Raw genomic sequence first — 14,215 nt, 5'->3', positions numbered from 1 at the left:
GGTCAGGAATCTAAAATCCTGAAAAATAAGAAAAAGCTTTAACTATTGGTATGATATAACACTAAATACTTAAAATATGATAGAGACGTAAGATGCAATAGAAAACAGAGCATTATAATATTGGCATAGGGAATCTTTTTTATATCTCTCCAAAGAACTGAATGATTTGAAATTAAATCCTGAAGTCTGTACTTCGTTTCAGTGTGAGGTTTTTTTTCTGTGTTAAGAACAAGGGGATTACCCCCAGAGCGTCACTGCATAGGGAATCTTTTTTATATCTCTCCAAAGAATTGAATAATTTGAAATTAAATCCTGAAGTCTGTACTTAGTTTCAGTGTGAGGTTTTTTTCTGAGTAAGAACAAGGGGATTACCCCCAGAGCGTCAGGAGGTATTTGACAGGCAGTTGAATCAGTTCTTCCTGACAGACATTCAGCATTGTTGTAAACTTTCCAAACTGTTTACAGATCTGGGATATTTTCCATTTCTTGCTGCCTGAAACAGCTCTGAGTTCTCAGTTTAGGAACTGAATAGCTACAGCTTCTATTCACCTGAAGATACGCATATTTATCACAGCTGGGAGAAGCTCGTCTGCAGAAATCTAAGTTGACAAAACAGTTGAAGGCTTTCTGAGACTACTCCTCAACACAAATTGTGCCTTATTTGTATAAAAATAAACTAATTTAAATATAGATTGTGATTAAAAGTATTAAATAAATACCTCCTTAGCGAAAATCCACTGATCTCCTTCCATTGCGTGGCTGAAAGACAAATATCCAATAAGCGCTTTATAAAACCGACTGGTTTCAGTAAAAAACCCCCACCCAACAGAAACTGGGAAAATTCTCATTTCTGTCAATGTGATCATCATTAAAGATAAACCTGAGACCAGTTACTGTTTTAATGTATATCCACCTCTGGAGGAGAATTATACAACAACAATTCCTGTATACAGATTGAAGAATGAATTATGCCCATCTCATATGATTTTATAAGGGGGAGAAAGCCACAAGAAGTCACTCTAAGAGGCCATTATCACTCATTCTTTTTTCATTTTCTTAAGATGTGCTTCCAGATTGTTGTTGTTATTGCATTCTAAGTGTTTGTTGTAATTACTAAAGAAATATATGTTACTCAAAGATTTTATTTTAGTCTATGTTCTTTAACACAGGCAAAGAGTTCCTCCCGTTTCATTTCAGAAATACTTTGCACTACAAAGGAATGTGATACAATGTCTATTAAAGATGATAAAAAATATCTTGCTGAGCTTAATAAGAATTTGCTTTTCACTCTGGCATCATGAATGCATTGATGTTAATATTACCCATAACTTTGGCCTGTTGTAAGAACTCTGAAGATCCAATCCTGATACATAAGCAATATAACTACACAAACTTGCCTTCTCTTCATTAGCCACTTATTTAAATAGAAAAAAAAATTAACCAAAATCAAGGGAATTATTATTAAGTTTGACTTGCCATCTTCAACTTGCTCAATTTTGCAAAAATGGAGTTAAAAGGCCCTATGGCATCAAAGATGAACAGACTAGTTTCACTCCCATGAGAATTTATGTTTCTAGTTTCTAATCTTACTGGTCAGAACACAAGACACAGCATGGTATCATGTATATACAAACATTAAGATGTTTACAAAGCCTTCCTACTGTGTCTTTATTTTAATCAAAGAAAATGTCAGGAGCAGCTCTGGGGATGCCCTTACTGAAAAAAAAGTTTCCTCAGTCACAATAATTCTTACTGTAATTCACTGGTTTCTCTACTTTTTGGGTTGTAACACTCATCATGAAATGAAAAGAAAAAAAGTTGAACAAACCATACCCTGTAGAAAAAGTAGCCTCTACTTTGAATCCCTCCAGGTCCTTGAAGTTCTTCCTGAAAAAAAAAGTATTTTAAATCATATCTACTCTTGTAAACGAATCTGTATAGAGAGGTTGCTTAGGTACTTATTAAAAGTGCTCCTTCAGTACTACTATACATGCCTTGGGGAACGCTTGATGTATATTTCTCCATGTCAGTAACAAGAATTCATGTTGTCATGTAGAAATAGCAGAAAGCACATGAATCAGGGCCAAATTCCACCTCAAGTTTTGGCTCAGTTCAGACTGCTTTAGAATGATATTAGTAATGATGAGCAGCCTTTGCCTTTGACTTTCCAGGTTTCATTACCCAGACACAACCAAAGTGTCTTCATGGTAGCAGAGCCTCTACGGACAATATGGAGTTGGTCTTTGCACCTTGCAGAAGGACAACAATGCAAAACTTAAATGTCAGAAATACTCCTCCCAGGAATGAGGTCCCAGACGGTTCCCAGGGGTGTCTCATGATCACCCTTCTCCGATTAACTCCCAAAGACCAGTGCTGATGACATTCTATCCCGTCCACTTTGCACACATTGAGAAACAACTCTCTACTGATCCATACAGCAAGGGAGTGGGAGGAATGAACGATGAAGAAAATAGAAATTCCATTTAAATGTAACAAGTACAAAGCATGAAGTATCCAGTGGCTTTAATGAGGCCTTCATGATTAGAGAACACATAAGCTTAATCACAGTATTTTCATTGCTTGTGTGAATACTAGGTATATGTGAGGTGTCTGTCCCGCAGGTGGGGAGACAGACCAATTGGGAAACAAAATAGTTCAAATCTTGTGCTTACCAGAACATAAAATTCAGATGGAATCTATCTAGCAGTTATGGTATTTCTCAATCAAAAACTGGGGCCATGTGTTCTCTTGGGTAATGATCATAACCTGAGCTGTCATAGAAAGCCATCACTTCATGCCCTATTCTAACGCTGCATGAATTGTGCAAAACAGGATGGCTCCCGCCATTGCCAAACTCAGGAGTAGCTTCAATCCAGGAAAGCTTTCAAAGGGAGTAGGGTTTAAATTACACAACAGTTTCCAATCTTGCTTTTAATTTTGACTTCAGTTCATCAGGTATACTGTTCTACCCCGCTTCTTTGCTGTACATAGAACATCTGGTTGATTTTTATTTATATTATCCACCTCATTCTAGAATTACCTAGTTTGAAACACCCATCTCAGATCTGTATTCCATTCAATTCTATAGTTTTTTTATATTTAAAAAGGCTAAAAATTGATCTGTTAATGGAGTGTTGTACATTGCCATGGGAGTGTTTTATGATATTTATATTTCATTATTTTTCTACTTTTTCTATTCAATATGTGAACGAAAATAAAAACAGAAATTAAACAGGCAGCTGTTGCAAGTTAAGGAAATTGACCTAGAACATAAAAGGAATCAAGACTACAGTTACTAATATGGAATTGCGGTTTATGTTAAGGCCTCCTAACGTGTTAATATGTCATTCTCTACTTACAACCAGACACCTCCTGAAGAAGACTACATAGTTTCCTTGTCTGATCTCATGTCAGAAGTTTGGTATTAGAAAACAACCAAAGATAAAATAAATGGGTCTTCATTGTAACCCTTGCCTTCTAAACTTCCAAGGGTTTGGGGATGTTAAAAAATAACAAATGCGTGCTGTAGTGTACATGCATGTGTATTCACAAACCTGCATGTATCTATGTATTCCTGAAGAAGTATGTTTATTTAAAGTTTATGCCTGCCCTGGAAAAGTTATCTTGTTCAATCTCTTAGATTGACTTGCCAACAAAGAGCTCTTGCTTCTTCTTAGATCATACTGTATCAGCCAGGATGGAGCTCAAGAGGAATCAAATTAATGACAAAATCTGCTGTCAGTCCAAACTGGGAAGAAAGAATAAATTTAATAAAACATGTTTCCTCCTTCACCCACCCACCTTTTCAACTCCTTGCCTGGTCAGAGAGAGGTGTGGGTGTGTTTACGTACAGCAGGTTCTGTTTTTCCTTCCAGTATTAATTAAAAAAAAAAAAAATTAGCAGCGAGCTAACCCTTCCTGGAGCACATTCTGTGACACCAGAGTCAGATAGCCCAACCAAAGGCGAGCAGCCCACAGGAATACGGGGGCTTCCTGTTCCATGGGGGACTGGAGTTCCTCTGCACACCTTAGGCAGGGTTGCTCTGGTCCTCTACTGGCTTTAAAGTTTACCTACACCATTTCCCCATCAGCCCAACTGGTAGAGTCTCTTGGAAAGATGGATTTATAGCTTTCTCACATCCAGGGAATAATTGCACTACTTATATTTATTGACGGCAGATTACTTCAGTATCTCTTAATTTTCTTATAAACTGATATGACCCTCAGCAATAACATTTAGAGAGGATTTTAAACTCTGATACTAAAATACACTGAAATCTGCCATATAGAGAAATATGGTAAAAGTAATGTGGTTGAATTTCAAAGGTTTATTATGACATTAAAATAAATAAAGTGCACGCAAAAATACCAAAACCAAAAAAGTCTGCAAAGGAAATTGATTCCAGAAGATGCTAGCACTTTGTAAACCTCTGGGCTCTATGCACTGTACAGGAGCAAACAAATTGAGAAGAGGAAAACAAAAAAGGTCACTTCCTATAAAATACAAGTCAATGTAGAGCTGTTTCCATTGTTTTCTTAGATTTATAAGAATATTTTAAAATGGCTGTGTTCTGGAAGTGTTGGCCATGCCATTACTTCATATTGTATAACATCACGACTGCAAATTAAAGACTACTGCCTGTCACAGTGCGGAAAGGTTGGAATTCAAACTGTTGCTGTTTCCATGTACCACTAGTTAAGAGTACAATAATACAAATAATAGGAAAAAGATCTTTTAAAAATTAGCCACTTGAAAAGATGACTAAGTAAACACGTGTTGCTCATCACCATTCATTCATTTCTACTTCAAAAACCTGATGAAAATAAGGTGCCTTACAAAAAGAAGCTTGATAAAATGTTTTCCTTTTGCCACAAAGTTGTATCAGCCTGCTCTGGCTTCATTCCCAAACATTACAGCATTTTTTTTTTGTCTGTTTTTTTAATTTCCTTTGAAAGAAATATTTCCAAACACTATCCTAAAAAAAGGTCTTTTTATATCAGTGTATGTTTACACTTTATATCAGATAGGCAGTATACTTTTTTAATTTTTTGCTAAGGATTTGTAGAGTATGGACTTTGATGTTTCTTTGATGTAAAAAAATAAGGCTTTACATTGTCACATGACGGCTTGATGGCTCTTAAGCAGAAACAAGTTATGAGATTTAATTTGTGAGTTGTTATAAGTATAGTGACTCTCTAAATATATATGTAGAGATATGTGATCTGATTGATATACTCTGCAGAGTTTGATATTATTATGATGTGGAAAAATAGCCTTATGGTTTCTTTTTTGAGCCCACTAAAAATAAAACTGCCATGAAGAGGATGAAATATGTTGGAATATGCCAAATATGCTACAAATTTTAGGTTATTGTCTGTTAATGAATGTATTCTATTTCCAATAATTATGCCATAAACCTCAGTGGAAGTAAATTCAAGATATTAAAGTATTCTAGCAAAAGGACTTTATTGGATTTAAAAAGCAGTTTGTTTTCACTTACAGCAATTTTGTGTTCTTGCATTTATGGTTTCCTTCCCATTCTTTGCCTTGTTGCCATGTATATTCATTTAAAAGCACAAAGAGCAATTCCAAGAATATTCTTTGCCAGTATAGAGGTGCAATAGCGTAAATACAGGTCACATCAACATTGTCACAGGAGGTAGATTTTACCCACCATTTTCCTTTCAGATGTGTAGTGGGTTAAAATTTTCATAACAATTTTAGTCCATGAGAAGATGTACCAACTCTTTCAGTTCTTACATGTGGCCAGGTTCTAAGAAAAATGTGATCCAGGGCATACAGTTGGGCTTATGCAGGGATCCAAAGAGAGGGGTAGATAGTCTTACCAACCACAACCGTGACTAGATGAAAGCTGACATACATAATCACAGGATTAAGAGTTCATTGAAAATTTGGGAGTTAACAACACAGCCTTTATCTGGATTAAAAAAGGAAAAGTCCTACTTATGGGGATGCTACTATCTGAGGTTTAAGTATCACACTCATACACCTAATTTAACTTGTGTATCAGTTGATATCAGGAATCATATCAATGAGCCTAAGGAATAACCAAGCTGAAGTCAGTGTAAAACAGGAAGAATCTGGGTCTTAGATTTTGTTATACTTTATTATACAGGAATCTTTGGTATTCTTACAGAGGAAGACTCATATATCAGACTGCCTTTTTCTCTTCTCTCCATTGTTTCATTAAGGGGATGGACATTTCTGTCTACCTGCTTTTTGATTTTTGAAATTTGAAATTGCATTTGCAGCAAATATCCCCAAACGTTATGATATTTTGGAAAAAAATTGAGCTATTTCTTTCTATGTGAAACTTTTGTTCCAAAACATACTATTTTTCTATGGAAAATTAATTCCACAGAGAACTTTCTTGTCTGCACCTTAAATTAAATGGTAAATTGCCTACAAATTACTTGGAAATTCTTAGTGCTAGAAGTCATAATTAATATACGTTTAAGGAGTAGATAAGGTTTGAATTCCAAATGGGGGAATAAAAGACACCCCCCTAGAAAATGTAACTCAACTGAAATGTAACAGTACAGACAAAACTTGAAGTTTTTTTATAGAAGAACTAACAGATCCATTTTGATACAAAGGCTTTGTGTTCTACCACTGTTCTGTGTTAGGCATGTATTACTTCAGTGTCTTTTGGTTTTAAACATCAGCAGGATTACTTTTCATTAATTTAAGAGTATAAAAACATCACATTTCTAATGAAAATACACTAGTGTGATACTAAATCTTGAAGACAAAAATGTCATGAGCAGAAAGGTCTACAAGGTCACTTTCAGAAGAGCTAATGAATCACAAAGTGTGAGAACGCAAGCATGCAGAGTTTAAGATTACATACGTCTGCTTTGTATCTCTTCAGTCTTCTCTCATTAAGCTGAGGGACAAGTTGCAGCAAAGGATGCAGGACAGACGACTGAGAGGACACGAACACAGACACATGAGCAACAATGAAACTTGGACCTTATGATGCAAAAAAAGTCTCTTCCCGCAGTATTGGCTTATGGACCAAACATGCACTGAAAAAAGGCTGAAGGTGTTAATTGAGAAACTTATTTTTTTAACATTCTGACTTGACAACAAACAGGTACCAACATTGATATTTACACTATGAATGTGACTCAGAGAGTGATGGAGGGAAAAGCTATGCATCCTCACCTTTACTCGTTGAAAGTTCAAAACTGTTTACAGACTTCTTGCCCAGGCAATTGCAATTATTAAGACTTTAATCAGCCTCTGTGAGTGGTACAGAGAAGATTTCCATACAGTACCCCTACTGACAATTACCTACTATGGAAGTCAGCAACTTCAATCTCTAATGTACTGAAATGTTCATTTTACTTCAAAATAACGTAAATCGCAACAAGAAAACAGGGGTAGTTTTTGCTAGAAAACAGTGTGCAGGAGGGATCCATTCTCAAGTCAAATTTGTAACCATGGCACTGGTCACTCTACCTAAAAGACAAGCTCCAGTCATGAAATTCCTTGTGTTCAGCAAGGCTCTGTGCTTGCAGACAGCCTGGTTAAGCACAGTGGCATTGCAGGCAGCATAAGTGCCGCCCTGGCAAAATGCAACCATGTGGGTGGGTGGAGAAAGGTCCACCATGAGAAATGAAGTAGAAAAACCTATGTTCCAATCAATCAATTTAAACCTTCAAGTCATGCAAACATAATTTTAAAAAGAATGGCTTTTTGATACAGTGCTTCTTAGAAAAGTAATACAACGAAAGGAATTACAATATATGGAATAACTAGAGTTACCGAAGTATTAATGTACTTAATAGGTAAAATGAACTTGCCTACTTGGAGCCAACTTTGCGCTGTCTGCCTAAGGTAGGCAATGTGGTATCGTAATAACTAAAGAAGCAGAGGTCTGACGTGTAGCGGAGGAGTTAAAGGGCATCCCAGCTGGGCTCTGTCTTGCAGTCAGCAGAGAGACGTTAATAAAGCCAGAGAATGATGGATCTCACCTAAGTTAGTATCTCTGAGAACTCGGCTAGGAAATAGTCATCTGAACAGCTAAATCAGAAGAGGGGAGAAAGCAGTAATCTCAGGGGGCAGGCCGGGGCAAAAGTATTCAGGATGGTGGCAAAGGGGGATGCAGTAATTGCTTAAGCAGGAGCAGTGGCAGAAATAGCTCATTTCCCAATGCCTGATTACTATTAAAACCTCCAGAGCAGCCCTATGATGAAAACACTGACCCCAATATCATCACTAACACTTTCTAGGAAACTTGCCACATATTTGTCAAGAAATGTAAAGAACAAGGCAAAAATGGACATTAACATATAAGAATGATTGTTAAGAAACAAGAAAAAAAATGAATATGCTTAACTTTCTCAAAATCCTACTGTGCTCAGAAAAAAAACACATAGATGCGCAGAAATAACAGATTATGTTTGCACTTTATAAACAAGAACAGATCACACATAGTTTGGCTTATGTTGTTGGCTTACAAGAGTATTTTTCTAGCAACAATACTAGGCTATACTTAAAATTGTATTTTTCATTTTAAATATAACCCAAATTCTGAGTGAGACTTAAATACCATTTTGCCTGATACGTATTTATGACATGCACAAATAAATACATACAATTTAATTAATAATTAATAAAAAAATCATTAAGAGTTCTTGATATTTATGGGCATGTCCACAGCTTCTATAAATCCACATTGTTTCACTGCATATGTTACGCTCCAGTACCAGAAACAAGCATTTGATCTTGTTCTTAAATGTTGTAACCCCAAGATTAAGAGGCAGGTGGGATTCTATGAGTGTTCGGGCATTTTTTTGCACACTTGGACAGTACTGATGATCCTCTCCCATGTTATTAAACACATTTTATATCTTAAACATGAAACTGGTGTTTCTGAGCATGCTATACAGTTGGAGAGACAATTGCAAAAGGAATATTACCTTGTTTTTACGTACAAGCACACATGTACTCACAAGGAGGTGCTACGCCACTTACCATGAGGTCTGAGTTGCCTGAGTCATGAGTCTTAGAATAATGAAATAAGAACTGTTCAAAAAAATTAAAAGTGGGGTTTTACTACAAAACAGGGCAAGGGGGTTACGATTTTCTTGACAATTTTAGTGTAATCATAAAACATACATGGAAATCTTACCCTTTTGGTGTTGTCTTTTTCATCTAAACCCTGTAGGAATAATAATTGGTAGAGAAGCTTTTATTTGTTAAAAAAAAAAAAAAAAAAAAAAAAAGAGCAATGGGCAATTTTGATTACATTATAAACTTTTCAGTACTGGATGGGAATATCATCCTTCCTTGACAGATGTATTACATGTCTTTGCTTATCCATGTAACTACTCTTTTCAAGCTCTATAGAGAGCATTGATTACTCACCACTACAAGAGTAGATGGGCTTAGACAGGTTGTATATCCCTAGACTCTCACAAGTAAATTTCTTTCTCCGTTAAGAGCTCATCACTTTTCTAATCCAGAGCAATAAAAAGACCTGAAACCTTGTATCCAACCTGGAAATTATTTTCCAAACGCTGGAGTCTCCCTGTTGTCTTTAATAGGTGTTGGGTTAGGACACATAGCATTTCAGAGTAAGAAACTATAGTATTACTTCCAGCACTGAGTGACACTTCAGATACTGGGTCCTCCGAATTCATTGTAGACACTGGCATGCTGAGCAAACAGGCTTCAGAAATGCTAAGTAGTCTTTCACATGTGTTACCTGTGGTTTCTGGAGAAATCCCATGACCAGAAAACAAAGTTCTTCCAGCGCACTGGACGTCTAATGCAAAGAAAAACATGAACTCAGGTATGGCACTTCCAATCCTACTGCATATAACAAACAGCATAAAAATAATAAAGTAACCTCTGTCTGACTCACCTGAGGCAGAGAATCTGTGGACAGGTAGGCAGAACATGCATCATCTATCTGTAAAAGTTCACACAGTCCTTTTTTAAGAAGTCAGATTAATAAAAACAAGTGAAATACATATATATTCAAAAACAGTTTGGTGCAGCCAAAGTTATGGCAAGCTTGCCCACCATAAAGAATTCCTATAGGTACATTCATGAAATAGTTTGTATTCAAGGGGGGAAAAAAGCTGTTAACTTTATACCTGTTCGATCACAACAAACACATACGTATCTGGGTCCTTTATTCTCTTACTCCACTCACTTCCCTCCTATTTGTAGCCTGCTCAGACCAAGTCACGTTTTAAATCACAATTTTAAGCGTCTGGAGTATATGGACTATGAACTATCTCTTCTGTGATGTCTTTGGATTACACAAAACTGCAAAGAATATGGCAAAACTAAGGCAAGTGATTGAAAGAGCAGTCTTCAAACACCGCTCTTTTTGGGATTCCAGCATCTCTGTGGGTGTGTGACACACATCTCGAGTGATTACAGTATGTGCCAGCACATCTTACGCATGCCCATCAATTTGTGAAGCAGCTAATATCCAAGGTTTGCACTGATTTCTTTGGCAGATGAGGAGCCTTACAAGATTTTGTTTAAAGGAGGTGGTTCCCAAATCACACTGCTAGTAAGAGATATCTGCAATATAATTAAAGGGATCTGAACAAAAAGAAAGAGCACTGTGGAAGAAGTCTTTGCTGTTGAACTTAAGACATGTCAGCCCAGAATGGAATGTTACACACATAGACACAAACCAAACCAAAGCAAGAAAATCCACAAACTAAACCAAGAAGCCCCAACCCCCACCAGCCATTTCATCTGGATCAAAATGAATGTCTGTCTAGCTCTGCACCTTATCTCCAAAAATGGCCTTACATTGGCACCCAGCGAAGAGCCTAAGAAGAGACCAGTGGTCTAGTAAAACCCATGCTCTCCAGCCACAGTGGATTTCTGTGCTGTGAATTCAACTGATCTCTCTCTGAGCCATTGTAAACTTTTGGCATCCACAATGTCCTGTGGTAAGAGCTTCCTAAAGACTGCGTGAAATACCTCTTGTGTTTGCCTGGATCATCCTGTTCAAAGCTAGCTTCATCCAGTGCTGTCACGATCTTGTCTTGGAAGAAGTAATGAATGAGTGATTCCTATCCATCATCTCCCTTCTGTTCATGACCTTGTGTAGACAATTAATCACATCCTCTTTCTGCTGTCTCTTTTCCAAGATGAAAGAATCCCATACTACTGAGTAATTTTTAGCAGTTATTAAATGGGGAGGGAGAAGAAATGGAATAAAGGACTTTTGAATTAATGGAAATAATATTACCAGTGCTGAAAGCTCAAAGTATTCTGTAAGGAAAAGAAAAAAATCTCTGGTACTCCAACTGAAGCTGTGCAGTTTAATAATAATGAAAAAAAAGAGACTTAACTTTTCATTATATAACTTTAAAATTGTATCAATAGCAACCTGTTGCAGTATGCACCATTTCTTCCATTGAATACTTAATACTGTTTATCTAGGTGCCATAAAGCTTTGCCAATCATCTAGTTCACAGTGTACATAAAAAAATGGGTTTTTTTAAATAAAGAGTAGGCAATACAATGGGTCTTACAATTTTATTATAGGTAAAAAGCCCTAAACAGAACTCTTTAGCAATAAAAACATGAAATGAAAAAAGCAATGAACAAATAAAGCATATCTGAGTACTTTGAGACAAGAGATGATTCATTTCTCTAGGTACAATCTACGAGAAAACATTAGCAGAGACAGTGGGAAAGCTAATAGCTCACAGAATTCCCTTTTCAAATAGTTTTTGTTGGTAACGCATCCTCCCCATTCGCTTTCCCCTTCACCTTGCCTTCGATTGTCTCTGGGTGTATTAGTTCAGCTTCACTACTTTCAGAGGAAGAAAACAGAATGAGAAATCAGCAGTAAAGAAGACAAACTAAGCTGAAGTCATTTTGGTAGCCCACATTAAAAATCTGCTGTTTCTTCTTGTTGAGGGATTTTTGTTGTTGTCAGTTTTTTATTGGTTTATTTGCTTGTTTTGTAGTTGGAGGTGACTATTAAAGAACTACCATAATTAATTCAGTAGCAGGACAAGCCAGAGACTGCTCTGTGTTCAGTGCAATGCAAGGCAAGGTATCTCTCAGCTAAAACCTGCATGGACAAAGCAAGGGCTGAGGAAAAGCCACAGTTTCTGTTAATTCCTTTTTAAAACATAAAAATAAAAATTAAATCGTTTCTATCATCCTTGAAGCATCTTCTCAGTAATCTTCTCTCCTATCCCAGAAATGTGGCCTGAGGCTGTGAGCTTGTGACTTGTTTGGGGTTGCTTAAATAACATAAACAAAAGGATGTGAGAGACAAGTAAAGGAACACAGTTACAAAGGTCCCATATTTATAAAGTCAGAGTCATTCCTGGAAAACACTAGGCTAATTTAGAGGCAGGGCTTCTCCTGAATGATCCACCAACAAAGTAACAAACAGGGAAGAACTGATTCTTTTCACCCCAAGAAACGCTGGTGAGCTGGTATGGTTCTGTAATCAGGTTGATTTAGGGTACATAGCTATGCATCCAGTTCTCTTTCCTTAGACCCGCTGCAGTCCTGCATTATTCTTGCTACACTAGTAAGTTTTATATTGCTCATGTTATGTCATTTTGCTCGTAGAATTTAGTGTCTTATGCACACTTTTTTGTTCGCTGAAATCAGCAGGTACTTTGCCACCAGTTGCCGTAGGGACAAACCCTGTGTCTTAGCAATAAATTCAGAAATGTATAAAATAGCATTTTTCAACCCAGAATGTAAATAATTTATTTTCATGAACGCCTTAAAGCTATCAGGGCCTTACTTCCCAAGAGACCACTTTTTCCCAGGAGATAAATATCATCAGGGCTTGTTCAAGTGCCAGCCTAGAAATAAGTTTGTGTTTGAGTCAATGCTTCCAAAATGAAGCTGACAGTAAGGGAAGTGTCTTCTGCAATGGCCTCAATAGGAAGAAATTTACCCTCTGCATCCACACCCCTGGTGACTCACTTGCTTTCTAATGTTATCCAAAGCTACAAAATTGAACGTCAACACAATGCTTGAAGGTAACAGCAACACCAGGGCACACAAGTTGCAGGCTAAACCCTCCCTGCATGTTACGCCCTGCCGCTCAATCCGTTCCAAAAGGGCAGGGAAGAGCCCGTGTTAACACATGTGTCACGTCCTAAAGCCAAAACAAACGTTCATTTCAAAGATGAGAGGGGAAGTTATGATAGCAATCGGTACCAAGATGGTAGGGGACTAACTGACACAGTATATTATCCTTTGCCTAGTAAATTGAGGGGCTAGGATAGGATTAAATACAGTGTCCCAGCCCTGTGTGCAGACCAGAAGAAGCAAGAGGTCAGGTTAGATGAACTGAAACAACCACTGCGTATCGTATACAGACTATAAGGGTACCAGATGAGACACTGTGTTTCTTCCAGGGACAGTGACTGCCTGCTCATTGACAACTGTTACCAAACGTAGCTCTCCATCGAGCCAGGACAGTCTTTTGCCCGAATGACATCTCAACGCCCCGCCTCAACATCCTCCTGGAGAACTGTTCAGAAAATCTGGAAAATAAGATGTTTCACCTCTTCACTGATGTCAGGATAAGAGATGTACAGGAGAAGCGGGTCTGGAAGAAGAAGCGCCTGAACTCCGTGCAAGAGAAATACTGGAGAGTGGGGTGTGACTGTAGGAAGGATGAGCACGGAAGAAATGGAGTGTACCATACAGCAGTGTGCAGGTGATGCTTACCTCTTTCCACAGCTGCAAATCCTGATCTGCCTTGAGGGCTTGGGTTGGCATCGGTGCACCTGGAAGCACAAGCCATGCTTAGCGATGCTGTACAGCAAACGTAATTTTTATAAGTAACCTGTGTCAGTGATTTAAATAAAACCTCTGAACACGATATGATGCCTAGAACATGCCATTGTCCAGTAGTTTCTGCCTGCTATATGTCAGCAACACAGCAGGAGGCTTCTTCACAAGTTCACAGCAGATACGGACACTCGCAGCTCTTGGCAATAAATAGTGTGGAAGTTACTCGGCTTTCACCAGGGGTCAGGCCAGCATTAGTCTGTTCTCAGCGACAAGTAGCAGGCAGCTCTCAAATGCTAAGACCTGCTTAGGAAAACACATTCCAGCACCTACAACTTCAAGCTTTCTGAGAACTCAGCTCACCTCCAGCGCACGCATAGCCAGTTGAGAATCTGGATCCTACCTCTAGCTTTGTTGTATTAAATTAAACATATG

At 37.7% G+C, this 14,215-nt stretch overlaps 1 protein-coding gene across 1 annotated transcript; it reads right to left on the bottom strand.

The window, feature by feature from the left end:
* Positions 1-723: 723 nt before the first annotated feature.
* On the bottom strand, positions 724-13,768 carry NMU (neuromedin U). The gene is made up of 8 exons (XM_009642445.1): positions 13,718-13,768; positions 9,897-9,944; positions 9,738-9,797; positions 9,162-9,191; positions 9,005-9,055; positions 6,873-6,947; positions 1,834-1,887; positions 724-759 (listed from the first exon to the last, which is right to left on the bottom strand). The coding sequence occupies exons 1-8, from the start codon at positions 13,766-13,768 to the stop codon at positions 724-726; spliced, it is 405 nt and encodes a 134-aa protein (XP_009640740.1).
* Between the last annotated feature and the right edge of the window lie 447 nt (positions 13,769-14,215).

The sequence above is a fragment of the Egretta garzetta genome, unplaced genomic scaffold (genome assembly GCF_000687185.1).
Source record: "Egretta garzetta isolate BGI_Z169 unplaced genomic scaffold, ASM68718v1 scaffold46, whole genome shotgun sequence".
Taxonomy (NCBI): Eukaryota; Metazoa; Chordata; class Aves; order Pelecaniformes; family Ardeidae; genus Egretta; species Egretta garzetta.
This window is presented reverse-complemented; position numbering and strand designations above follow the sequence as displayed.